This window comes from Oryctolagus cuniculus, chromosome 3 (assembly GCF_051225735.1).
Source record: "Oryctolagus cuniculus isolate XC-2025 breed Fujian yellow rabbit chromosome 3, ASM5122573v1, whole genome shotgun sequence".
Classification (NCBI taxonomy): Eukaryota; Metazoa; Chordata; class Mammalia; order Lagomorpha; family Leporidae; genus Oryctolagus; species Oryctolagus cuniculus.
Genome location: NC_142869.1, coordinates 152,505,484 through 152,532,664, shown reverse-complemented (window position 1 = coordinate 152,532,664; position 27,181 = coordinate 152,505,484). Strand labels below are relative to the sequence as shown.

Sequence of the window (27,181 nt, the reverse complement as noted above, 5' to 3'; positions counted from 1 at the left end):
TAGGGCAAGGAGAAGAGTAAGAACCAGAGGAAGGGACACAGACACTTTTGAGTGTGTGACATTGCCCCCAAAGTTTCACACTGAAGAAAGATGGAGGTTTTTTTTTTTTTTAATATGGAAATAAGACAGAAAAGTTTACCCAGGAGTAACTCACAGATGTGACATTTTGGTATTTACTGCCCTTGGAGGCAGGCAGTTGAGCATCTTTGAGGTTTTCAATAGATAGAACAGAGTAACATTAAAAATTAGTCCCTAAGAGGCAATAACAGAGAACCAGTTACCAGGAAACATCCAAAAGCAATCACTCCTAAATAAAAGGATAACCAAACAGAAATTTCCAGAAAAGAATGAGGAGGAGAACCCTTGATAGCAGAAGGTATGGAACATTCAGGAAAATTTATAGGCTTACATATGTTCCTTATCAAAAAAATTTAATGCTTATAAACAAGAGACACCAGGAAGAGCAAATAGGTAAAAACTGAAAATAATAAAATAAAATATTACAGCTCAACTCACAATAGCTAAGACCTGGAATCAACCTAAATGCCCATCAACAGTAAACTGGATAAAGAAATTATGGGATATGTATTCTATAGAATACTATACAGCAGTAAAAAAAAAATGAAATCCGGTCATTTGCAACAAAATGGAGGAATCTGGAAAACATCATGCTGAGTGAAATAAGCCAGTCCCAAAGGGACAAATATATGTTCTCCCTGATCAGTGATAATTAACTGAGCACCAAAAAGGAAACCTGTTGAAGTGAAATGGACACTATGAGAAACAGTGACTTGATCAGCCCTTGTCCTTTTTTTTTTTTTTTAATTTTTGACAGGCAGAGTGGACAGTGAGAGAGAGAGACAGAGAGAAAGGTCTTCCTTTGCCGTTGGTTCACCCTCCAATGGTCACTGTGGCTGGTGCACTGTGGCCGGCGCACTGCGCTGATCCAATGGCAGGAGCCAGGTACTCATCCTGGTCTCCCATGGGGTGCAGGGCCCAAGCACTTGGACCATCCTCCACTGCACTCCCTGGCCACAGCAGAGAGCTGGCCTGGAAGAGGGGCAACCGGGACAGAATCCAGCGCCCCGACCAGGACTAGAACCCGGTGTGCCGGCGCTGCAAGGCAAAGGATTAGCCTAGTGAGCCGCGGCGCCGGCCCCTTATCCTGACTTTTGAGGAACAACTTAGTACTTTATTCCTTTTAGTATTTTTTTTTGGTTCTACTTAATACTATTGGTTGAACTCTTTAATTAACACACAATTACTCTTAGGTGTTCAAATTTAACTGAAAAGCAATCCCTGTTAAATATGAGTGGGAATAAGAGAAGGAGGAGATGTACAGTTTAGCACATGCTCAATCAGACTTGCCCCAAATGGTAGAGTTAGAAACGTGCCAGGGGATTCCAATTCAATCCCATCAAGGTGGCATGTACCAATGCCATCTCACTAGTCCAAGTGATCAGTTTCAGTTCATAATTGATCACAATGATAGGATTAAGAGTCAAAGGGATCACATAAACAAGACTAGTGTCTGCAAATACTAACTGATAGAATTAAAAAGGAGAGAACGATCCAACATGGGAAGCAGGATACACAGCAGACTCATAGAATGGCAGATGTCCTAAACAGCACTCTGGCCTCAGAATCAGCCCTTACGGCATTTGGATCTGGCTGAAGAGCCCATGAGAGTATTTCAGGAATGGAAAGCCAAGACACTCTGGAAAAAAAAAAAAAAAAAAAAAACAACAACAACAACAACAAAAAAAAAAACAAAAAACAAAAACCTAAATGAAAGATCTCTGCAAGTGAGATCTCAGTGGAAAGAATGGGCCATCAAAGAAGGAGGTACCTTTCTCTGAAGGGAGGAGAGAACTTCCACTTTGACTATGACCTTGTCTAAATAAGGTTGAAATCAGCGAACTCAAGAGGCTTCCAAAGCCTTGGAAACTCATGACAAGAGCCTAGGGGGATTACTGACGCCATAAACAAGAGTGTCAATTGTTAAATCAACAACAGGAGTCACCGTGTACTTACTCCTCATGTAGGATCTCTGTCCTTAATGTGTTGTACAATGTGAATTAACGGTATAACTAGTACTCAAACAGTACTTTACACTTTGTGTTTCTGTGTGGGTGCAAACTGTTGAAATCTTTACTTAATATATACTAAGTTGATCTTCCATATATAAAGAGAATTGAAAATGAATCTTGATGTGAATGGGATGGGAAAGGGAGCAGGAGATGGGAGGGTTACGGGTGGGAGGGAAGTCAAAGGGAAAAAGCCACTGTAATCCAAAAGCTGTACTTTGGAAATTTATATTTATTAAATAAAAGTTAAAAAAATAAGATATAACAAAAAGAATTGTTGACTGAATTAATAAGCCAAAATTTGTTTCTTTGAAAGATCCAGATTACATAGATAAATCTTTTTTAGGGGGCCAGTGCTGTGGCATAGCGGGTAAAGCCACCGCTTGCAGTGCCAGCATCCCATATAGGCACCAGTTCAAGTCCTGGCTGCTCCACTTCTGATCCAGTTCTCTACTATGGCCTGGGAAAGCAGTAGAAGAAGGTGCAGGTCCTTGGGCCCTTGCACCCACATGGAAGATGTGGAAGAAGCTCCTGGCTCCTGGCTTTGGATCGGCACAGCTCCGGCTGTTGTGGGCAATTGGGGAGTGAACCATTGTATGGAAGACCTCTCTCTCTCTCTCTCTCTGCCTCTCCTTCTCTCTCTGTGTAACTCTGACTTTCAAGTAAATAAATAAATCTTTAAAAGAAATCTATTTTAAAAGGGGAGAAAGACAGCAAAAAATACACACAATTACAAACGAAGAGAAAACCCTGCAAATGCAGAGAGATTAAATATATAAGTTGTATATTCATTTTACTCTGATAACACATTTGTATGCCTACAGAAAATGGTAATTTTCTAGAAAAATATGCAATCATGGGGGCCGGCGCTGTGGTGCAGCGGGTTAACGCCCTAGCCTGAAGCACCAGCATCCCATATGAGCGCCGGTTCAAGTCCCATCTGCTCCTCTTCCAATCCAGCTCTCTGCTATGGCCTGGGAAAGCAGTAGAAGATGGCCCAAGTCCTTGGGCCCCTGCACCCGCATGGGAGACCCAGAAGCTCCTGGCTCCCGGCTTCTGATCGACACAGCTCTGGCCGTTGTGGCCGTCTGGAGAGTGAAACATCGGACGGAAGACCTCTCTCTCTCTGCCTCTCCTCTCTCTGTGTAACTCTTTCAAATAAATAAATAACTAAATCTTAAAAAAAAAGAAAAAAACGCAATCAACTGAACATCAGAGGAGGAAGGTTTGCATGGACCAATCACCACACATAGTGAAAGGTGATCCAAAATCTACCAGTAACAAAGCACTAAAATCATATGCTTGATGTCTGAGTGTTACTTAATCCTGTAATATAAGTAATTTCAGTGTTTCATTATTCCAGACCGTATAAGAAGGTGGAAGTATACTATTCCACTTTCTGTTACATTTCTATAATAGAATACCGGAGTCTGGGAAGTTGGTAAAGAAGTTTATTTTGGCTCACAGTTCCGGAGGTGCAAGGTGGAGGGGCTATGTCTGGCTACAGCCTTCTTGCTGACAAAACCCTGAGGCCTGAGGTCACCACATGGCAAGGAACAGGAAGCACATGCGTGTGTCTCCTGGTCTCTTTCTCTCTCTTAGAAAGCTAGCAAGTCTTCAACCACAGGGGCTCTACCCTGTTGACCTTCCAAAGGCCCCACTTCTAAGCAACGCAGTCAAATTAAGTTGTCGCCCTCTTGACTACCTCACAATTGGGATTCAGCTACTGCATGCATCTTGGAGGGCGAGCCATTCAAACGCTGGCAGGCAGGCTCCCCGATTCTTTTGTGAAGCCTGACTAACCTGGATATTGACAAAAACTGATCAAAGAAGTTAAACCAACCCAGAGATCATCCCATTTGGTCCTACTGTATCATTTCCTGTGTACATTGCGAGACTCCATTTGCTGATATGTAATTCAGAAAGTTTGCATTTGGATTCCAGCAAAGACACACAAGCTGAGGCTAAGGGACACTCAGTGCCCTGCTAGCAGCACAAATGTTCCCAGAAAAAAGCCTATCAGAATGGATTTTGATGCACCCTCAAGTGGAAATAAAAGCAGAGAGGGAGAATGAGGCATGGTTTCCAGTTGCCATCTCATTAAGAAGTCAGGAACCACAGACCATGAACAGAGTATAAGAAGCCTATAAAAATGATCATCATAAAACCAACTTTACTCCCGTTTTGGTTTCTTCTGCTCCATGTCTCTGCAGATTTGCATGGAACCCTTCAGATAAAAGAGGGCTTGCATGCTTTTCCTTTTGGACAACAAAGCAAGGCAGAGTGGGCAAAGGAGCACCCTCTCTGGTATCAGGCCCAAAGATGCCAGACCTGCAAGAGTGGGCGGTGACGTGCTCACGCATTGGGCAGAGGAGTTGAGGGGGCAGGCGGAAGAAAGGGAGCATTGGGGTCACAACATTTTAGTCCACAGGCCCTTCCTCCAACAGTCTCTATTATGCGCCCATGACTCATTCTGCCCCCATATTTCTTCCACATTCATCCTCCAATTCCTTCTACCCTTGAAGTCTAACTGCCACCTCTCCTTTCCATGAAACTGTCTGAGGTCCTGATTATGAAATTCACTAGGCACTTTTAAATCTTTATCTTACACTTCTTTGCTGCATTTCTGGCAAGCTGGGGTTTGTAACAACTTACTTTGACCCATTTCTATTTCCCATGCCTACAGGTTCTTACACCTCTCATCTAATACTTATCACAACCTGGAGTCGCAGCTCAGCCAGGTCAAAATCTCTTGGTTCCCTCATCTATTGAATCAAAGAGTGTGCCCTATAGCTCCTCTTGCATGCACCTCAGAATTACAATCCTAGGCTTCCCTGGCCCTTCGCAGCTGGGACCACTCTTTCTCCTCTGGACATGGGCAAAAGTTTATTTGTACCTATCATACCTCTCTCACACATTCATTCCAATCATTTGAGCATCTGCTCCATCAAGGGCTGTGTTGGGGAACGAAGAGATAGAGAGGTCAAGAAGGCAGACGCGGCCTCTGTCCTCACGAGCAGCACTACTGGACTGAAAAACGGGGTTCAACCTCATGCTAGGAGCTTTCCTGAAGGGCAAGAGTCAGAAGCACAAAGTGGGTACAAAAAAAATTTTGCCAAAAGTTTAAGAAGCCCTGGCGCACCTGAACATTATCTCCCACCTGACTTTCCTCTTGGATAAAACTAGGAGCTTGCAGGAAGTCCACAGGGAAGGTGCTTGTTTCACACGGGTGGGCAAAGCTTTAGGATTCAGAAGAAAAGAGGAAATAGACTGTGTAAAGGACAGTGGTTTTTCTAAGGTATTGCACTGAGACTTAAATAGAGCTACGTTTCACTTCTAAAATAGAATTCAAGTCTATTTCTTTGATCTTTCTCATTTTTTGCTGAAGGAGAGTCAGATGCTAAGCAAGGTATGACTCATGGGCAAGGCTTTCAAAGGCGTGAGGACAAACAATCATTTTGGTTTAAAATACTCAAAGAATGCTAACATTGGAGCATCAGGAATGCAAACATCGAAAAAATAAATAAAACGTACCCTCATGGGAGGAGATTTTTAAAATGGCCACGTTCAGGGTCATCGCTGCTCTGGTTAAGAGGCCACCAGGGACGGCCACATCCCATACTGGAGTGCCTGGTTTGAGGCCCAGCTACTCTACTTCTGATCCAGCTTCCTGCCAGTGCTAACGCTGGGAGGCAGCAGGTGATGGCTCAAGTACTTGGGTTCCTGCCATCCACAGGGGAAACCTGGATTGAGCTCCCGGATCCTGGCTTCAGCCTAGCCTAGTCCTGGTTGTTGTGGGCAATTGGGAAATAGACCAGCGGATAGGAGATCTCTTTCTGTCTCTGTGCCTTTCAAATAAATTAATTAAATTGTAAAGATGGCAAGGTTGGAAAAGTGGTCGTTTTCTACTTGGACTGTTGGATTTGTAGTTTCTTGTTGGAAGTTTCCTTCTCGGGAGAAGTTTTCTAAAGCAAAATGTAAATGATTCCTGGAATGACAGAGTTGGATACTAATCCTGGATAGAGTCTCTGAATTGGGGCAACCTGTTAAGCCATATAAGTGCTGTCTGCCATTCATTTTGGAAGCTTCTTTTCATGCATTTGGCCTAGGAAGACATTCAGTTTGGGGGTGAAAAACAGAGCAATTTTGAACCCAAAATTCCATTTTCCAAGTCACTGACTGTGAGCGGTTCCTCTGGCCGGCTGAGATGAGTTCCATCAGCAAAGAGAACCTCGGCAGATCTGGGTCCCTGGCAAACAAAATGTAAATCTGTAGGTTTGACCTTGGGACACCAACACTTTGCAGGGTTGGAAGACACGGGAACACACAACTTGTTGCTGCAATACACAAAAGTTTATTTTTGACTTTTTTTTCTTCTTTTCTGAAGGCAAAATAAAATAGAACTGAACATGAATGAATTGTGTACAACCAAACAGCCTTTAATACGGAAGGGACAGTCCGTGAACACTCTGCCGTCTTGGGATGGCTTCCCCTCCCCGCCAGCCTCCCGCTCTCCCGCCGTCCGTGAGGAGTGGGCACGGAAGAGAGGAAGCAGCCAGCGGGGCGAGGTGAGCGAGCGGCGTGGGCTCCCTCAGATCCGTGTGAGCTGGTGCCACAGGCTGGATGGGAGGATGCTCTCCACCTTCTCCATGACAAAGTTTAAGGGGGCAAACAAAGTGCTGAGGAACTGCAAAGAAACCAGAAAGACAGGGCAGTCAGGGGTGACCTTGTCCACAAACATGCAACGCACCTCTCCGACCCATGCGTGCATCCCAAGTCTGTATTATGCAAGTCTGTAGGCTGCAATCTCATCTTGACCTTTATAGGAAGCACTGGTTGATGGGCAGAGCCACATTCCAGCCCCCGCCACCTGTCCCAGGAGATAAGGGAGCAGTGTCCGCAGACAGCTGGCCTGCGGTGCCCAGGTCGACCCACTCAGCTTTGGGATATGCTGGCTGCCCATGAAGATGACAGGTGTCATCAAACAGGCATGACAGATGGGTGGCAAGGTGGGCTGAAGACTTTGGAAAGACGACAGTTTAGACCACCTGCCCATGCATCTGAGTTTAGCGCTTTTAAGTGGAAGTGGCAATTTACAAAGTCAAGTTTGTTGTACGTAAATTGCTTTGGGATCCTGTTGTCTCTCAAACACCTGTGCAGCCCTGCTTATTTCCGAACCAGCTGTGTGGCAGCAGGCACCCCAGGAGCTGCAGGGAAAGCAGCAGGCTGGCTATTCCAGGCAGGACGTGTCTTGTTGAAAGAGCTGCTCTGAGCGACCATTCAGAGACCACCATTTGGCTACTAAATTCCTTCTTCTTTCCATGTAGAGAATAATGCTCATTAGCTACGGCTTTCAAGAGTCAGACTTCTCTTGGTGGTAGTAGGGGGTGGCCCCATCCCATTCAGGGAAGAGAAGGGTACATGGACGGTCTCCTTGACCTCTCTTCAGAACCAAAGTATCCCACTCTGGTTCAACACGTGGTTCAACTGTCGAATCCTCTCTCCTAATCCCCTGCTCACAGCACAGCTTTGTCTACACCTCCCAGAACTGCCCACAGGACAATACAGAGCGTGTGTATCACGTGCAGAGGGGATGTGGTTCTGCAATCAGACAAGTTCAGTGGAGAGTACACTTAATGATGCTATGTATGCTTGGTCACACATTTTATGGATCTTGGGTCCTCAAGAAGACGTATGGTGGGCAAGTTTCCCAAATTCACTGACTGCAGAATTTTTCTTTTTTCTTTTTTTTAAAGACAAGTAGAACGCATACTGAGAAGGCCTGTAACACATTATAGCTTGATCACCAAGTTTGAGATTTGCATGAAGGAAACTCAGGTTACTGTAAATTTGGAATCCACTTCCAATCTATCGTTTATGTCAATTAAATATATTTACTCAGTAAGGCACTTGAGCCCTGGGCAAGTGTAAGAGCCTGGAGGACAATGCCCCCACCTCCCTACCCTGGTGAAGAAGCTCAAGGCCCACTGGTGGAGGGAGCAGGGCCACTAAGACCTTGGCAGAGCCAAATAATGACCAGATTGGCCAAGCAGGATAGCCACACAGGACAGAAGCCCAAAGAAAGTACCAGGAAGGTTCAGAAAAGGAATGTTGAAAGATGTAAGTGAGGCAACTGCAAGAGATCCCAATGGATGGCTGGGGAATCAAGAGATAGAGATGGGGTATGGATGAAAAACATGAGCAGGGTGGGCCCTACAGGCTCAACAGACAGCCTCAACAGAAAAGGAGAAGCAAAGGAGATGACCAGCAGAGACAAAGTGGCTCTGTTTAGTTGATACACTTAGAGGTTGAGTTTAAGAGTGGGTCAGGAGGCGGCTGGGAGGGCCTTGACCGTGAGGCTGGGTTGCAGCTAAGGAGCAGACAGCCATGTTTGTGCTTGAGCAAAAGCAGGGAAGTCCTGTCTTCAGACGAGTGTTAAGTGTGTGGCAGTTTTTGATGTCCTTGGGATGCTCACCCAACTGGATGGACTACCTATCTCTTTACACATTTTAGAAGTAGACTGGGTACCATTGTTGAAGCAGTTAGGAGACAATGATGGAGACACTGAATCCAGAAATGAGTACTTACTGCCCCAGCTGCCTCTGAAAGTAGTTGTAAAATCCTGGTGATGTGAAGATAATGAATGTGGAACAAGCCTAGTGCTGAAATTTCCACTACGGTAACATTTTAGAATTAAGCATAAACATATATATATGAAGGTACTTCAAAAAGTTTGTAGAAGAATGGAATTCAATGATTTATTTCGGTACAAAACTAAAAGAAATTGCATATTTTCTATGAACTTTTAAAAGACCTCATATGCATGGATTTCAAATTTTTTTGCAGCAAAATAAAGCTATCTTTTAATTCCATTTCCCATGAACTTTTATCCCTTGTGTATATACACAGTTATGGATGTGTTGTATTACATGTCCCTTTCAAACACATACACACACATATAATCAGAAAATGACAAGGCTCAATAAACCATAGCATTTGCCCATAATACTCAACTCTATTAAGAGGAGATAAGTGCTTAAGTGGTCTGGATAAGCCAGAGATTCCAACAGGTGTTAGAAGATGGGGCTCAATAAACAAGGAGATACTGCTGGTGAAGTTATCGTATCCTAAAGACTTGACCAAAAACAGATTCAGAACTGCTGAATTTGTGACAGAGTGGGGAAGGAACTGCTGGATATGAGGCATGAGCCAGTGCAGTCAGAGGACAGGTGTCCCTCAAAGTCATCACACACTAGAATGTGGGGACATCAGGCGCCTCAACCTCAGGTGCAGAATAAATGGGAAGATGTTACAGGGTTAGTTCAAGATAAAGGCATTTTTTCTTGATTTGCTTTGTTTTGGGCACTGACTTAACTTGAATAAAAAAGCCCCAAATCAAGAGGAGTGCTCCACTCTCTTTGACATCCATAGCTGCCAGCTCTTCCCACGCTGCACAGTGAGACGCAACGGACTGTTCTGTCCTATATGACACTTGCTATTCTCAACAAGGTTTCACAAGAGAATTAAGTCCCAATGTCTAAAATGCATGGAATGCATTACGTCTCTCCTTCACATCCAGGATGCTCCATTCTTTGGGGAATTGGGCAAGACTCCTTTGAACTCTATCCTAGAGAGCCTAATTTACTGTCTTCAAATAAGCCGCCTTCTTCCTAGCACACTGCCCCACGTCTTCCTCTCCGTCCCACACCACGAGGAGGAAGCGCACACGCTAGTAGGGCATCCGAAGCTCCTAAACACTTCCATTTGGTAACCAGATAAACACCCACGGCCTTCATCTGGTAGCATTTTTAAAAGTTTGAAGGGGCATGCCTTGCTCGCTATGCTTAGTTGTACTTTGTCACACGTTTGAAAATTAGTCATTACAACTTTGCCTGAGACCCAACCAATACACGAAGAGAAACGGCACATACACTTCTGGACTCGGGGAGAAATTTATTGCCTGGAAAGTTAAGTCTGAATGAGCAACACCAGGCAACCCTGAAACAGCCCATCTATCTCAATGTCGAAAACTTCTGTTCAGAGGGCAGAGACACACGGTCAGATCTCTAACCAAAGCGCCCCATAATTCAATCAATGTCGTGTGGTGAGAAAAAGCAACTCAGCTAATAAAAAAGAGAGAGTGACACTTCAATCGCCTGATCCTCCTTTTCCTGAAACAGCATCACTTAGAAGGAGGTCAGGGCTCCCAACAGGCTGCATGCACGTCCGGAATGCCTCTGCTTATCTGAATACGTTCCAGGTGCCCTGGTGCCATCAGACAATTGACATTTCACTGTAATCAATATCAGACTTCAAAGAGGTCAGGGCCTATAAGTGAAGATGAGAGTCAGAAGTCAGGGAGCTCAATCTCCGGGGAGGAGAGAGACCAGAGGGATAGGGACGGGGCCCTTGAGAGCAGAAGGTCAGACTGGGACCTTCCTGCATTCTGTGAGGGGTGAGTTGGGTGTAACTTATTTATATGAGCAGCCTTATCTAGGTACCTAAACATTCTAGGAAGAGTTGGTCCTAAGTCATTGAAGTTGATCATGTGGGGGCGGGGCGGCCGTTGAAACCTCTCCTTTGACTGTTTTCCAGTGGCTCTCCCGTCACTGTCAGCTTCCTTGCTGGCTGCAGACCAATGTATAAACACACTGCAGGGTTCCCAGGCTGCGCAGCCTGGCGGGTGGCAGTGCAATCTGCCTGCCTCTACTCCAAGTCATTATCCCAGGGACATTATCTCGGGAGAAGGCTGAGAAAATCATTTTCACAAGCTGCAAATGGCCTTTAGGGCAGCTGTGATAACCCGTGGGGTGCAGGGTGGGGGCTTCAGGATGGGCCTGATGCAGTGACAGTGAGGAGGATGCGGAGAAGATGCTGGGGGCGGGGCCGGGGTGTGGCTTGTCTCTCTCAGGCCATCCATCTTCCTTCCCCACAAGTCTCCCCAGACCTGCTGGAGACTGCTAGACCCTAACGAGATGAATGGGAGCCTCCACTCAGAGGCTCCAGAGCAAGCCTACTTAAATGACCTTTGAAACTTACGGACAACTGATCAAACTATCACAGAGAAACATGCAGACCCTAAAGGTGGATGTATGTTTCATAAAATCATTTGCTCCTGGAGTGAAAAACCAAAGGCTTGGAAATAGTAAACGAGGATAATGGCCTCTCCTTTAACCTCCATTACAAACGTGCCTATCCAGGACTCTGGAGAGAGGGCTGCACACCCACGCAGTTTTCTACTCACCAGCTGCCCCACCCCAGCCCCTCCCCTCCCAGTGCTCTTGCTGCTTAAACTCCGGGGCGATCAGTGATGTCATTCAGTGTGCTGGTTCTCAGCCCTGGTCACACAGTCTGAGTCACTGCCCAGCCTCTGACAACCTTAGGCTGTGCCCTGGACCAATCAAGTCTGAAGTGGGAGCAGGTATCAGTCACTGTGAAGTGCCCTCAGTGGCTCCAAGGCACAGCCAGACTGAAACCACTGTGTCCCGTGACGCTGTCACCGAGCAGCTCTGCCAGCACATGGCTGCCAACGGTTGCTCTAAGGTTCGGCGTTGCTGAGACCAATCACCAACCTCCGTCCTCAGAATCCCCTGGGCCTGGTTATAAATACAGCTTCCTAGGGATTAACGCTCAAGATTCTTGTTTTCTGGTGGCATGGCCAGGTGAAATCTATGCACACTGGAGGCTGTGAATCTCTGTACTTAACCCAAACTCCCAAGTGCTACACCACTGTTGGACCTAAGGCATTCTTACACAAATATGCTCTAAAACATGTGTAAGGGAGAAACAAGGTGGAATGGTAACTGTCTAATGTACATATATTCGTATTCACATTCCACTGAGCTTACACTTTAACTTCAGAATTTTGGCAACTATTTTTACTCAGAGATTGGTAAGAGAGTAGATGAAAATAACAAACAGTGCAGACCCATTAACTAAGCAACATCCAAGGTGGCAATCTGGGTGATACTGAGGTTAGAAATCCATCACATACAGAAGACTTAAGGAAATTTAAAATATTCAGCCTGGACGAAAGAGAAGGGGGCTGTGAATAGATGAGCTGTCTTAAGAACTTCAAAGAGAAAGTTGAATTATTTGGCAGAATAAAAATAATAGGTAGAAATGTAAGAGAGGCAGATTTTAGTAGTATCATGAAGAATTCCAAGTAATTCAACAACGAAATGGCTTTGCTGTTAAGTCAATGAGCTCCCCATCACTGAAAGTATTCGAGATGGGTCTAGAAGGCCTCCACTGGGCGTTCCTGTTGAAGGCAATCTGTTTAAGGTCCTTTCAACTCTAAGAGTCCATGACTCTAAGCGCAAAAAAAGAAAAGGAATGGTGAACCTTCTCTGATCTTGACATTGGTTCTTTCTGCAGAGACCACTACCGTTTATTTATTGAATCATCATTTATTAAAAATCTATGTGCAAGGCACTGTGCAAAGCTTTGGGGATACAGAGATGAGGAAGACACAGTTCTGCTCTCAAGGAGCTCACATTCTATAGATGGACACACAAGTTTTCAACAATTATAATACATAGTATAATAAATGTGATAATATACGTATCCATGGAATACTGTGGGATCACACAGGGACACCTGCCTCAGCTCAGGAGACATTTAAAGAAAGCTGAGTATGAAAGAACGAAGAGGTGTTAGTAGAGTGGATGAGATGGGGTGGTGACAATGAAGAGCATTCTATGCAAATAGCACGTGCAAAGGCACCGAGCTGTGCAAGCTCCTGGTGCGGCTGAGGATGGTGAGTAATTCATTTGCTCGAAGAGCAGTGTCAGTGCAAGAGTTGGGAGAGAGGAGGCTGAAGACGCAAGCAAGGGCCAGATGATAAAGGGCCTTGGAGGCCATGCGAAAGATCTGGGACTTGATCCTGAAATGGGTGGGAAACCATTGGAGAAATTCAAGCAGCGAAGTGACATGCTCAGATTTTCAATTTAGGAAGATCATTCTTCTGTCAGTATGGAAGAAAGACCTGCAAAGAATAAGCCTAGAAGCAAGGAGATCAGTGAAGACCATTGGGGGAGTCCAGGCAAGAAGTAACAAGGACCTAGCCTGAACGAGATGCAGTGGGGCAAGGAGGAGAAAAGGAAGAGGGAAATCACACTCGTCGGATGCCTAGTTGCTTAGGAGGTTAGAACTGACAGCTGGGAAGGCCGAGAGCGATGGGATGCAGGGATTGAGGGAGGGCAGAATTTGGGAGGCCTGCCGAGGTGCTGGCTTGACTAATTGGGTGGATGGCAGGGCCACTGGTAGAGGTCAGGAATACGGGAGGAGGAACTGTTTTGGTGGTGGGGGGAGAAGGGTGATGAGTTCACTTTTGGAAATGTTGAGATTGAGGAGCCGGCGGCATTTCCAGATCATCTTCAACACGCATGAAAATACTCTCGCAATTCCAGTCCCTGAACTCTGCCGAGCAGAAAATGTCAATCATCTGGAAAGGGATTAAATCAACCCAGCCAAGTTAGAAATGATCATTTCTGAGTACACTCACCTTGAAATCTGATTGGAATTCCAGGGCAACAACTGTAACTCTCTGCCATATTCCTTCTGTTTGAAACTCAGCTGTGGCCACATCAGCACACTTACCCTCACTGCACAGCCAGGTTAAAATGGGCAGTATTCAACAAGGGGACAAAGGCTCCTGGCTGTCCAAGCAGGTGGCTTTTCTTACTAAAGCTCCTCTCTGCATCCCTCCGTAGAGCCTCTTGATGCATTTGCTCATGTCTGATTGCCATGAAGCATAGCACTGACTACTAGAAGCCTTCATGCCCTCCCAGTTCATCCCCCAAATAAGCTAAATGGTTGTGGCCATTTAAAAAAAACTATTGATTGAAAATATAAATCTCATCCTTCATGAAGGAAAGACCCACAGTAGCCAAAGAATGTCATTCAATTTAAACCAAGCTGAACAACTTCCTACAAATTTTTCATGAGCTAACATTCTTTAAATTATTCTATCCATCCTTTTGGACCTTGAGCATTTTTTAAGAAACTGCTGGGAACTGGTTTCATGAAATGAGGCAAGGCATGCACTCACAACTCCCACTTTATCTCCTGACCCTTAATTTTGCGGTTCCATTGGTGATAACGAACATCGAACAGTGAGCAATGGATCTCCACGGGCTCATATGCACGCCTGTGTGGCAATCCCCAATTTCTCCAATATGCCCCCTTTGGCTTCCCTGTCTGTTCCCTGAGGCCTCCCTCGTGGCCAACACTCACAGCCTTCGCGAAGACTCCCATGAGTTCCGGGAACTGATGTGTCAGGAGAGCCAGCATGGCCGTGAAGGAACACAATCCAGCAGTAAAGAGAATGAAGAAGGGAAGCTCCTTCTTTGGGTAAACTGAGACTTCATGGAAAGCTGTGGAGAAGACCAAAGGGGACATATTAGAACTGCGAAATGCATCCCTGGGGAATTTCTATATGCTGGGACTGACTCTTTGGAGATTTGGCTAGCCCTGCTGGGAATGAAAATGGTTGGATACTTGGCAAACTATAGCCATCAACTGACCCAGCTTTAGGCTACCTATGTGGTTCTCCCAAGTCCACGGCCAACCTTCAGCACTCTAGCTAGAGGCTTGATAGGGACAATGTGTGATGTTGCACATGTATGGGCAAGAACAGTAGCGCCATCTACGCCTAATACACAATCTTTCTCCACAAAACAACCAAACTTTATTCAAAACACATGCCCATTGTACAAAACCTAGAAAATACAAAAGCAAGTATACTGGGGGAAAAAATCCCTGGTCTACATTTTTACCTTCCTGTATTTTGTCATGTCATTATAATGAGGCAATGCTAGTTTATCTTGTATTTTTTTCCTGGCACACTCTAAAAATGTCAGTGGAGGTTACTACCCTGACAGAGACATTCAACAAGGACCTCACATGCTGGCCTATTCAACCTGCAAGGGGTAAGGGTCAAGGCTGCTCAGGGTTATCTGGCCCAATTGAAGGAGACTCTTGATGATAAATATACTTCCAACAATCACCCAAAACAAAACAAAACAGGTGCTCTTTAGGGTGCCTTTCATGACTTTTAAACTTCAAATATTGGGTTTGAGGGAAATCAAAAAGCTATGGCACAAAAGCCATGAGAAGCAACTCCTCCTTTCTGCTCATTAAGTGGCTGCCTGTGACTGTAGTGTGCTGTGCTGTTTGTTGGCCAGAGGAGAAAGGACGACCTGCTGGGGCCGAAACCCTGGGGGAGTGGCTGGGAAACGGCAGGTGGGCACCAGCGCCACGCTAACCGAAAGCACCTGAGGGACCCACGTTCCCCAGGACATACAGGCTCCAAAGGCCCTTCCTCCAACACGCAGCTCTCGTTAACTAGAGCCTTAACTAGTAACCCATACTGCCCAGCACAGAGCAGACGGGATCTGGGAGGGACAAAGCACAGACCAGGATGCCTACTGGAATCCGGGTGAGGATTCAAACCCGGGATGGAACTGCCCTCAGAACTGAACGTGACCACAGTTGTCCTTTCCGTGTGCCAAATATAGGAAGCAACCTGCCTCACAGCCTCACCCCCAAGCCAGGAAGGACGTGGAGGGCCACAGATTTGCACCACTGCCTTCACTGACATAAATGGGAGCCAGGATTCCCTGGTTCAGGCTTCTAAAGGTTATCCTTGTGGAGTTTCTTTTACAAACTCTGTAATCTTGTTCTAATAGCTAATCTATCTCCATGGAAACTTCGTGGGACTCAATTAAAACATTTAAAAACACTGTGCTTTTCAGAAAACTGTCTTTCTTAGCGGAAAACTGAAACTTCAGCAGGGATCTCCCTGAAGAGGGAGTCAAAAGGTAAACTCTGGGCCCGTAGCAGGGATTTCGGAAAGGAAACATGATGTCGTGAGAGGCACCAAGCCTTTTTACTCTACAACCGGGACAATGAGGAGCACGTTGCAGAGAGCACCTCTCACATCCAGTCTGACTACCAACCCAACGAGGGGGGCATCTTCTGCTGCCTCAACCTGATGACAGCACACTAGTTTTGTACCCAGATGCTACCACTCCGGGGGTTTGGGACTGGCTCCAAACTGCTGGCGTCTGAATACTTACTACACTCGCAGGGCTCCAAAGTTCCACCGTTTCTCAGGGCAAAGTACTTACATATGTGATAGCTATGAGGTGTCCCCATAACTGGGGCTGGGCACAGGGAAGGGGTGGCAGGAGAGAGGACAGGGGACAGAGACATAGCCCAAGTGTGGAGCTTATTATCTGAGGGAGAAAACTATGTCCTACGTCAGGGCCAATGAAGAGTCTGGACCTGCGCCTTACACACAGTCTGATCTGATAATAACTATTTAGCCTGAACTGTCAAAACAATGTTGTATTACAGAAAACCAAAATAATATTTTCCACATGTGGTATGGGCCATTAGACTGCTAGCTTGTAAGGTTCTCGAGGGCAGGGTTTTCTTCGTGTGTGCTTTTACACAGTGCTGAGGCTGCACGTGTGCTCCGCACATGCTACGCCAACTCGTTATGTGCAATACACGAGAGGTTCCGCAGAAGCCCCTCCGGCCAAGAGTGTTGCATCACCGCAGGGAGCACCCCCGCCCTGCCCCGTGACTCCGCCTCTGCCGGCCATGCCAGCGGCCTGGTGCTGCCCTCCCACCCCTGACTCATCTGCAGCTCCCTCTGAAGTCAGCGCTTCCTCTGCAAGCTGCAGGCAGTGCAGGCCACCTCTGAGCAGCTGGTGGGCCCCGGCAGAACCCTCCATGAGGGACCAGCCCGGGGACAGTCTACCCCAAACCCGGGGTCTCTGTGCTCAGGCCCATCAGTCCACGGTGCCTCTTCCATCTCAATTTCAGTCTTTTGGCATCTTTCCCTTTGATGAATTTGGAGAGCTTGAAGCCAAACCCACTCACATAACTCACTTTAATACATATGCTATCAAACAAGGACAGGGGTTGGGAGGAAAGCAATAAAAGACAAAGAACATTATAGACATTTATCATTCCCACCTCTTCCCATTGCCCCCTCTGGCCACACCACCCTCACCGGCTGCAGAGAGGACTATGAGAGGGGGACTTACATGGGAGCAGCTCTCGGTCTGCTGTTTCTGTACAGATAGGGTAAGGATAAAATAGGTGCCCCTTTTCCAAGGGATAAGGGATCATCCGAAAAGCTGAAAAAGAGAGACAAGGTGGTAGAAGTTCAGTGTTTGTCTCCCAACCTCCCCACTTCAAACAGGGGCTTTTTCACATTTTTGTGATGGTGGAGAACACTCCTGCAAGGGAGGTGCTACTTACCCAGCCGAGCCCTGTGCCAGATAAAATGTCAGAGATACATTATGATGTATTACTCACACATTAATCTCACACTATATATTCTGGGCAAGCCTCGCAAAACTGGGTGGGGATAGGGGCGTAAAGGGGTAGGGAAGCCATCAATTTCAATGCCCAGGGTTTCATCATGTATAAAATATTATAAAAATGTTATAAGCACTAATTCAATATAGCTCAGCCAATGGTAATCACACAAACCTGGATTGAAATGCTTCCCCAAGAAGCGAATGTGGATTGACTTGTTGGAGCTTGTTACAGATGTACAAATATGAAAGGCATTCTACCATGTCTATTTTAAAAATATGTCTAAGTGGATTAGGACTCCAACCAAGATGGATAAAAACAAAAATGTAAAAATGCATGACTTGGGAGGTACTTCTGCACTTTATGAAACTTTTAAATCTTCAATATCATGTGGGAAAAAGTGGAGCTGGAGAGATTGATTATCTGTATCTTGATGATGTCAGGCCACCTAAACTCTGCTTTTGTGGCATCGGATGACATTAGCCCCACACTGAATTATGGCTTCCCAATCAATCCATCCCTCCCCATTATCAAGTGTGTTACTCTCCCTGTTACAATGTCATCAGCATGTTACTCTCACTGTTCCTATGAACAGGGCTCATGGAGGTCATTTTTCTTCAGCAGATGGACTTTTACTCCAGCATGCTATAGACATAAAATACAACAGCTATATCCTACACTAGAAATGTCAGATAACAGTCCTTGCCTTCTTCATAGGTGCCAGGGAGGGATGGTGGCAACACACACCAAGCTTTTTAGTTTTAAATGCTACATTTCAAGAGATTGTAGCCACATCCTCAGATGTGTGATTACCAAAGCCTTCTCAAAATGCTGTCAATGTACATGTTTATCTTTTGCATACTTATTTCAAACAGGAATCAGAAACAAAGAACGTTCTCTCTCACACACAAAAAAAAATATGACAAGGTTCTGTTGTACCCAGCATCGGTGCACATATGGTATTTATTCTAGTGTCTGAATATTATTTAAAAGTAAAAACATTATGTATGTGATTCCAGCATTTGGAATGCAGTCAATCCACACCACAGTGGTATCACTCTGAGGTTACAGCACATTGCCACGGAGACTATAAATCACTATAAATGTGGGATTAGAGCAGAGCCAGTGTGCTGGCAGTTTGCTGAGGTAAAAATGTTATCAATTTTCTCGTAGCAGAAACCTCTTAAACAGAGATTAAAACATTAAAAAACACCCCAGACTTTAGCTCTTCTTAAAATGAAAGGCTCACCCTAGTTGAATCAGACCTTTCCTTTGACGCAAACAAAAATGACTTTTGCCACTAGAACAAGCAAGAGGAGGTTCCTTGTGCACACTGTTAACACACAGAGATCACTTGAAGGAACCAATATCTCTTTCAACAGAACCAGACTTCCAAGAGGACTGGGGGGAAAGCATAGAAACCTTTCAGTGCCTCCATAAGGTACACTAGAATCTCTTCTAAGAAGCATTGACTTTAAACTTAAACTATAATATGGCAGGAGTTTCATAGCATTTCCCATAAATGATGCTGCTATAAAAGCTCTAAAAAATGTGGGAAAACCTACATTAAAAAAAAAAAAAGAAATCCAGATTCTCCATGTGCAACCAGACTGGCATAATTAAGAATCTGTTCAGGTTCTTACAATATAAATAAACCCTTAGTTTTCAAGGTGGCTATAAATTTGAATGCTAAATTTTATTCAAAATTGAAGTTGGTTCACACTTCAGGGAGCAATTTTTGCAGTGAAATATAGGTGTACATGATCTTGTGAGTGTTCAACCATGGAAATCTAATGGTTGGCTGGTGTCTTTTCAGTCAAATGAGGTTCTTTACATCAGCACTTGGCATGCATACAGAATTTTGTGCATCAAATTAGTCTTTTTCTTTTTTAGTTGGTTTTAGTCTTTATTAAAGAGGGTAAAGACATGGGTTATATACAACTTTTAAAATACACACATATGCATATATATAAAATATGCTTCCTGAGTTGCCCTACTTCCCACCCCCAAGATAGCGAAGATGCCTACAGAGCTCTTCAAATCTCTTTGTCATGTCATTGTCATTTACACTGAGCTTATGAAAATCATATTAAGGCTTCTGGCTTCACTAAAATCAAATTTAATATCCCTTGCCCACCCTGCTGTGCAGGGCCTAGCAAAGTGTGATATATGGAGGTCTGAGAGAGCCAGAAAGAGGCACTGTATAAACCTGGCCATTCCACCTCCTACCTCCCGGTCCCTTTCACTATAAACACACATGACTTCTGCAAGAGAGCCTCATGCCTTTAGCTAATGTCCAGAAATTTTGCAAGAGAAACTACTAACACTGTGATTTGGTAGTACAAATAATGCAAAAAGGTCATTTGAACAGATCTATTTTATGAATGACTACAGACTCAAAATCTTTGAGAAAATGCACACTTCAGAGAAATTAAAAATATACCTGTATTTGGCTAAAAATGACCAAAAAAGCTTGGCCACTCAGAATTAATGCATGCTTTACCAATGACATTTGTGTACTCCCTTCTGTGTGCTATCTCCTCCACCACCCTGATTTCATTTGTGCCTTGGAGGGTCAAAACCAAACTGGGACTTAGGTCATGAACACCTTACAAGATCAAGTATGAGGTAAGACACTGCCTTCTCCCATCCCTAACCAGACCCGCATTCTAAGTTCCACACAGAGGCTTTCCACTGATACTAGGGAAAGAGGTGATAGAACCAAAGAATGGACTGAAGGATTAACAAGCTAATTCCTAATTTTTTCAAAGACTCCTGATAACCTCTCACACACCTATTATAAAGAGAGCGCTTAGGGGGTACTTTTTGTCTACACTGCCTTTTCAGAGTATCTCAGAGAACTTCATTCATATTATTTACAACAGAGAGACATGACTTTGAATCCCAGCTCTCTTAGAAACAGCCGGTCATCAACTTGTGAGTGCCTTCTAATGTAATAAAGATACAAAGATGAGCCCAGCACACACTGCCCCTGCGCCCAGCGTGGGAAACATGATCCGATAATCCTAAAAGTATGAAAGTTCCCACTGTGCTAAATGCTTGTCTTGAAGGAGAGACTCTTAGTGGTGTGTTCATTTAACAAAGGAGGGGCAGAGGTGACATCTAAAGGATGAGCAGGACTTACGCTAAATGCTAACGCCATGAACCTCATAAGGTTGGTAAAACTGGGTTCAGTGTGACAGCAGAGGTCAAAGTACCTACACATGGTACCTGGCTGCTCAGGAGAGGTTGGGTTCCTCCTTAACTGGCTTCTGTTTCCATGGAACCTCAAGCTCCTACATCCTCTATCAGGTCACGCTCTAGCATATGCAAAAAATGCTGCTTTTTTGGTTAGTAATTAGAAGTGCAAATGGTAGAACAGAAAATTATCATCAAAATTCAAATTTTATGTTCTCACTTTTCACTGCAATGTAGGTAACCAGCAGGAAGGCCATCTGTCTTTTGTGAATCATTTTAAAGAAAATTCAAAAGTCAAAAGCCTGGGTGATGATCCACATTTTTTTTTTCACTGTCTAGTTGCACAGCCTTGGGAAAACAACCTTCTCTCTCTCTCTCTCTCTCTCTCTCTCTATATATATATATATATATGTAGTTTTTTTTTTTATTTCATTTATTTATTTGAGAGGCGGAGTTACAGACAGAGGAAGAGACAGAGAGAAAGGTCTTCCATCTGCTGGTTCACTCCCAGTGGCTGCAAGGGCTGGAGCTGAGCCAATCTGAAGCCAGGAGCCAGAAGCTTCTTCCAGGTCTCTCACGTGGGTGCAGGGGCCCAAGGACTTGGGCCATCTTCTACAGCTTCCCCAGGCCATAGCAGAGAGCTGGATCAGAAGAGGAGCAACTGGGACACAAACCAGTGCCCATATGGGATGCTGGTGCTGCAGGCAGAAGCTTAGCCTACTACGCCACAGCGCTAGCTCTAACCTTCTCTTGACTGGATTAAATTCCAATTTTGAGAAGAAATCCTAAGGTTTTATTGTCAAGTCACTAACTTGTCAGTGATCCTCAACACGCTAACACATTGCCCCTGCTTTCTTGATAGTACTGGCTGTATCCTCCCTCTCTTCCTCTTATTCAGCACACACACACACACACACACACACACATATATACTGAATATATATATATATATACACACAGACACAAAAATTAATGTTTCTCCCAAAACACTTCAGAGCCTCATTCACCTCGGTATTTGCAACACAATGGTTGGTATCAGAGAGGGACTCTACATTTGTTGAATAAAATGTAGTACACAATCAGGAAAGTTAATTTCCCTTTATTAACTCAGGTGGATCCAAATTACAGCCAGTCCCCCAGACCCAATAAATAAACAGAGTGAGCTGGCTCTATTGGGCAGTCGGTGGGGAAGCATATGATATCTGGATACTAGCTTTTAAGATAAGTTAGCTATGATCAGGGTCAAGCTTTCTCTGAAATTATAACATTTGGCTTTGAATCTATTGAAGGGGTGGAAGTGGGATCTTGCTTTAGTAGTTCAAAAGGTGCCAGCCTTATGGAGGAAAGGTTTGGTTAGAGGAAATCCCTAAGAACCACATCTTACAGTGAGGAACATTTGCCATTAGGTTCAAAGAGAATAAATTAGAATCACAATCTCATCCTATGCTTCAACAATGGGCCGTTTTCTCTTCTCAAAGAAAATATTCTGCCTAGTCCCCCTAAAAAAAATGCCACCTTCAAATCTTATACATTATTTAGTGGATTCTTTGGGGAAAACGTGTCTCCAGAAAGAAAATAAAGAGGCTTACTTGGTAGGAGGAAAAAACTGAAACAAAGACAGGCTAAGTGATTTACCCCATGGCATACTGGTCTTCTGATACACAGAACTAGAAAGTTAAAGTTCACAGTCACAGTCAGGAGACAGCACTGATTGATAACATAAATGCAGCCAGAACAGAGGCTTGTACAGTACAAGGTAGGAGAGAGATAAGGCCACATCAGTATTTATTACAGGTAAAGCAGGGGCTGTGCCATTTAAGGTAGGGCCCATCAGGCACAACATCAGTATAAATAAGACCCAGATCAAATGAGGCTTTCCAGCCAGATATGTTTTTTTATACTCAACTCATATGTGTAGTAGTGTATATGAGGATAACCAGAAACTACAGTGTTTAAAATAAGTATAATTCAGATAAGGTGGCAGCTGTGTAATGAACTAAGAAACATATTATAAAACCTTGTAAATTAAGACTTTTCCCCTTTCTTAATTATCTTGACTTTGAGGAACATATTGTTTAATCTCAAGGGCTGGGGCAGTGATGAATCAAACATTTTGGAAACCTTTGAAATGCTGATGTATTTGTGGTTGAGGAGTCAAGTTTTTTTTTTTATAAACCACCATATGTTTCAAACCCAAACAATCTCTGCCATGCATCAGCTAGACTTCAGGGTTTTATCAAAAAAAGGGGGATTTTTCAGCTTGATTGGTGGAAAACTCAGTTCCACAAGATGACTAATGTGTCAACATAATAAATTCATTAACAAGCAAAACAAAATGTTTCCACCCCTTCCCCCAAGCAATACTTTTTGACAGAACCAAGAATCTTTTTTTAATCTCCAAAAGCTAGACTGAATAATAATCATTCAAAACATGGAACCTGGTGAAATTAGGTACTATTACCTTCCTCTCTGAATGCTTTTTCAAGTGAAAAAAGGAAGTTGGAAAACAGCTGGGGAATGGTCTTAAATTCAGGATGAAGAAAAAAAGATTCAATGGAGAAAACCATGAGGCTGGAGATGTCAAAAGGCACCACCAAGTGGTAGACTGCGGGAAGTGCAGCCTACTCTGCTTAGGCCCAGGCTGCCCAGCTGGGGCCATTGAATTTGAACCGGAACTGGGATACCTGCCCTGAAGCCACCAACCTGGGGAGGACACAGCATTCAAAGTTTCCAAAACCCAGGTCAGTTATGTAAAAACTGCTCCAAATAGCTGGGTCAGAATTCTAATCCAAGTCCTCTGATTTGAAATCCAAGGCTCTGAACCTCCATTTAATTCAACTTAGAATGGACACAGATCTACAAATGATTTCAAAAGATTGAATGCAGTTTTTGGGTTTGCAGTGGTGATTCTTCTAAATTACATGACTTTTTTTAACTTTTATTTAATAAATATAAATTTCCAATGTACAACTTTTGAATTATAACGGCTTTTCCCCCCATAACCTCCCTTCCACCCACAACCCTCCCATCTCCTGCTCCCTCTCCCATCCCATTCACATCAAGATTTATCTTCAATTATCTTTATATATGGAAGATCAACTTAGTATATACTAAGTAAAGATTTCAACAGTTTGCACCCACACAGAAACACAAAGTATAAAGTACTGTTTGAGTACTAGTCATACCGTTAATTCACATAGTACAACACATTAAGGACAGAGATCCTACATGGGGAGTAAGCGCACAGTGACTACCGTTGTTGATTTAACAACTGACACTCTTTTTTTTAAAGTATATTTATTTATTTATTTATTTATTTTGGACAGACAGAGTTAGACAGTGAGAGAGAGAGAGACAGAGAGAAAGACCTTCCTTTTCTGTTGGTTCACCCCACAAATGGCCGCTATGGCTGGCGCACTGCGCTGATCCGAAGCCAGGAGCCAGGTGCTTCCTCCTGGTCTCCCATGCGGGTGCAGGGTCCAAGTACTTAGGCCATCCTCCACTGCCTTCCTGGGCCACAGCAGAGAGCTGGACTGGAAGAGGAGCAACCGGGACAGAATCCGGCAATCCAACCGGGACTAGAATCCTGGGTGCCAGTGCCGCAGGCAGAGGATTAGCCAAGTGAGCCGTGGCACTGGCCACAATTGACACTCTTATTTATGGTGTCAGTAATCACTCGAGGCTCTTGTCATGAGCTTCCAAGGCTATGGAAGCCTCTTGAGTTCACCAACTCCGATCTTATTTAGACAAGGTCATAGTCAAAGTGGAAGTTCTCTCCTCCCTTCAGAGAAAGGTACCTCCTTCTTTGATGGCCCGTTCTTTCCACTAAGATCTCACTCACAGAGATCTATCATTTAGGTTTGTTTTTTTTGTTTTTGTTTTTGCCAGAGTGCCTTGGCTTTCCATTCCTGAATTACTCTCATGAGTTTTTTAGCCAGATCCAAATGCCTTAAGGGCTGATTCTGAGGCCAGAGTGCTGTTTAGGACATCTGCCATTCTATGAGTACATGACATATTTATAGTTTTGCTTTTATTTTAAGATTTATCTTATTTATTTGAAAGACAGAGTTATGGTGAGAGAGGAGGGAGAGATATCTTCCATGCCCTGCTTCACTCCCCAAATGCAGCAACTACTAGGGCTGGGCCAGGCTGAAGCCAGGAGCCAGGAGCCTCTTCCAGGTCTCCCATGTGGGTGCAGGGGCTCAAGCACTTGGGCCATCTTCTGCTGCATCTTTCCAGGTGCATTAGCAGGGAGCTGGATCAGAAGTTGAGCAGCCAAGACTTGAACTGGCACCAAAGTGGGACACTGGTATAGCAAATGGAGACTTTACCTGCTACCCCACAAAGCTGGCCCCAGCTTTGTTTTTAAATAGAATCAAATTAATCTGTAATGAAATAAAGTTTTATCTAAATACAGGTATTTACATATATTATAAATAGAAAATATGATTGTGCCTGCTGTAGAAAATTTGATAAATACAAATAGGAAGAAAAAAATCACTTAAAATCCACAATTCACTAGTAACTGCTTAAAACAGGTGTATTTATTACTAGTCTGTTTTCTTTGTTTATACATACATATTATTTATTTTATGAAATTGATCTCATTCTATATATAAAATGCACAAATCAATACTAAACAACCAAATACAATTTTTTTTTTTTTTGACAGGCAGAGTGGACAGTGAGAGAGAGAGACAGAGAGAAAGGTCTTCCTTTTGCCGTTGGTTCACCCTCCAATGGCCGCTGCGGCCGGCACATTGTGCTGATCCGAAGCCAGGAGCCAGGTGCTTCTCCTGGTCTCCCATGCGGGTGCAGGGCCCAAGCACTTGGGCCATCCTCCACTGCACTCCTGGGCCATAGCAGAGAGCTGGCCTGGAAGAGAGGCAACCGGGACAAAATCCAGCGCCCCGACCGGGACTAGAACCCGGTGTGCCGGTGCCGCAAGGCGGAGGATTAGCCTATTGAGCCATGGTGCTGGCCCAAATACAATTTTATACTCAACAATTAACTTTCTAAACACCAGGAAGGGGCCAGGTGTAAAAAGCACACCATGTAGCATGTAAGCAATGATGTCATCTTAAATTGTGGCCTTCTGAGCCCATGTTTCAGGGATGACTAATCCTCTTGTCCTTCCTCAAGTCAGTGGATTGAAGGAAAAGGGCCCTTGGCTTTGCATCCTGGCTTCAGCACCCAGGGCTGCAGGACCTTCAGTGAGTCACTCTCTAGTCTCCATGAGTCTGATTCCTCTTCTGAAGCTCCGAGATGGCCATCCCTGTCCTGACTGCCTCAGAACGTTACCAGGAGGAGGAAGTGAAAGGATATAAACACAAGCCTCTGTAAATTACCCACTTACACAAACACTCTTCAAGATTCTTGGCATTCTTAAGCACTTGGTATATAGTAGTAATAAGCATTCCCAAAGTTCTCTTTTCTCAAGTTCAATGTCATGACTCCCTTTCAAAAAGTAGAATGGTGTTGTAACAGATTTTGCATGGGGTCGCAGTTACCTGATTTTCACGACTACTTTCCCAGAGTGGTTCCTCTTTTACTGCAAGGATCCAGTGTAGAATTTCCTCTCCTGTGGTACCTGATGGCCTTGCCACACTGTTCTGCGTCTAGAAATCCACCTTTCTTCATGTCCTGATAGTGGCTTCTGCCAGTCTAACCTGAGGTGACTACATCTCCCAGTGCTACTCCCCTGTGGCACTGCACATTTTTCTCAGTCTCCTTGTGTTCCTCAGGTGATTCAGGGCACCTCCCATTGTTATCTGATTACTAATTTCCAAACACAAGTTCCAGTCATTCCTTACAGGATTGTTATTGTTTTACAGTGATGCTTCTCTCAACACCAAGTCTTTACCACCCCTTGCCCTGCCCTTTCCATGTCCTTACTACAGAGACTGGTGAATTTCTTATTAGAGCAACTTCCATTACTCTTTCCAAAATTCTCGTCTACCAGTATGTTCTTGTGTGGTAAGCCAACGTATCTATTTAAGTTTTCCACAACCAGCGCTCAGTGAGGCCTCTCATATTCAGCTCTGCTGGACTTGTTGGTTTCTTTCTCATGCTTCAGTAAACATTTCTCTTGTCTCTTCCTGAGAAAACACCTTACACGCAGCAGTAAATGCAAGCCAGAGGGGACTGTTCACATGCATAGTGGAGTGTGCTACATCGTAACACAGCCACTCTCAGTTGCAGGTGCCATAACCAGACAGTTGCAGTGTATAGTACACTTACTAAGTAGCAGTGGAGGCACCAATCAAATCAGCATTCTTCAACTTATAAAGAGTAAATTACATAAGGGCACCCGCTATTAATTCTCTATAGAGAAACATTCTAATACAACCAAAACAACTTTCAGACAACTTTGAGTCTCATTGCTGTCAACTTGGCGTTACCCCATTCTGTCTTGCTCCCTCTCCCCTCCCTTCCTGAACCAACTTGGATTCCTGTTGGGTTAGGGAAGGGCAGGAAAAGGGAGGAGCTGAAGATTATCAAAATGAAAATGGAAGCAGCAGAGATAAACAGAGAAATGAATTAGACAGACACTTGTTTGT

General features: G+C 44.3%; 1 protein-coding gene across 17 annotated transcripts in view; it reads right to left on the bottom strand.

The window, feature by feature from the left end:
* Positions 1–6,418: 6,418 nt before the first annotated feature.
* Positions 6,419–27,181, bottom strand: part of ST7 (suppression of tumorigenicity 7) — a 297,160-nt gene continuing 276,397 nt past the window's right edge. For 8 of the 17 annotated variants that reach the window (XR_016230708.1, XR_016230710.1, XR_016230711.1 and 5 more), the window contains 3 exons: positions 17,147–17,239; positions 14,325–14,464; positions 6,419–6,774 (listed from right to left, as the gene is read on the bottom strand). Coding sequence is in view for 11 of the 17 variants with exons in the window: in XM_051847996.3 (XP_051703956.1) it covers positions 6,679–6,774; positions 14,325–14,464; positions 17,147–17,239 (329 nt within the window). In the remaining 6 variants the exon portion in view is untranslated. 17 annotated transcript variants of the gene reach the window in all.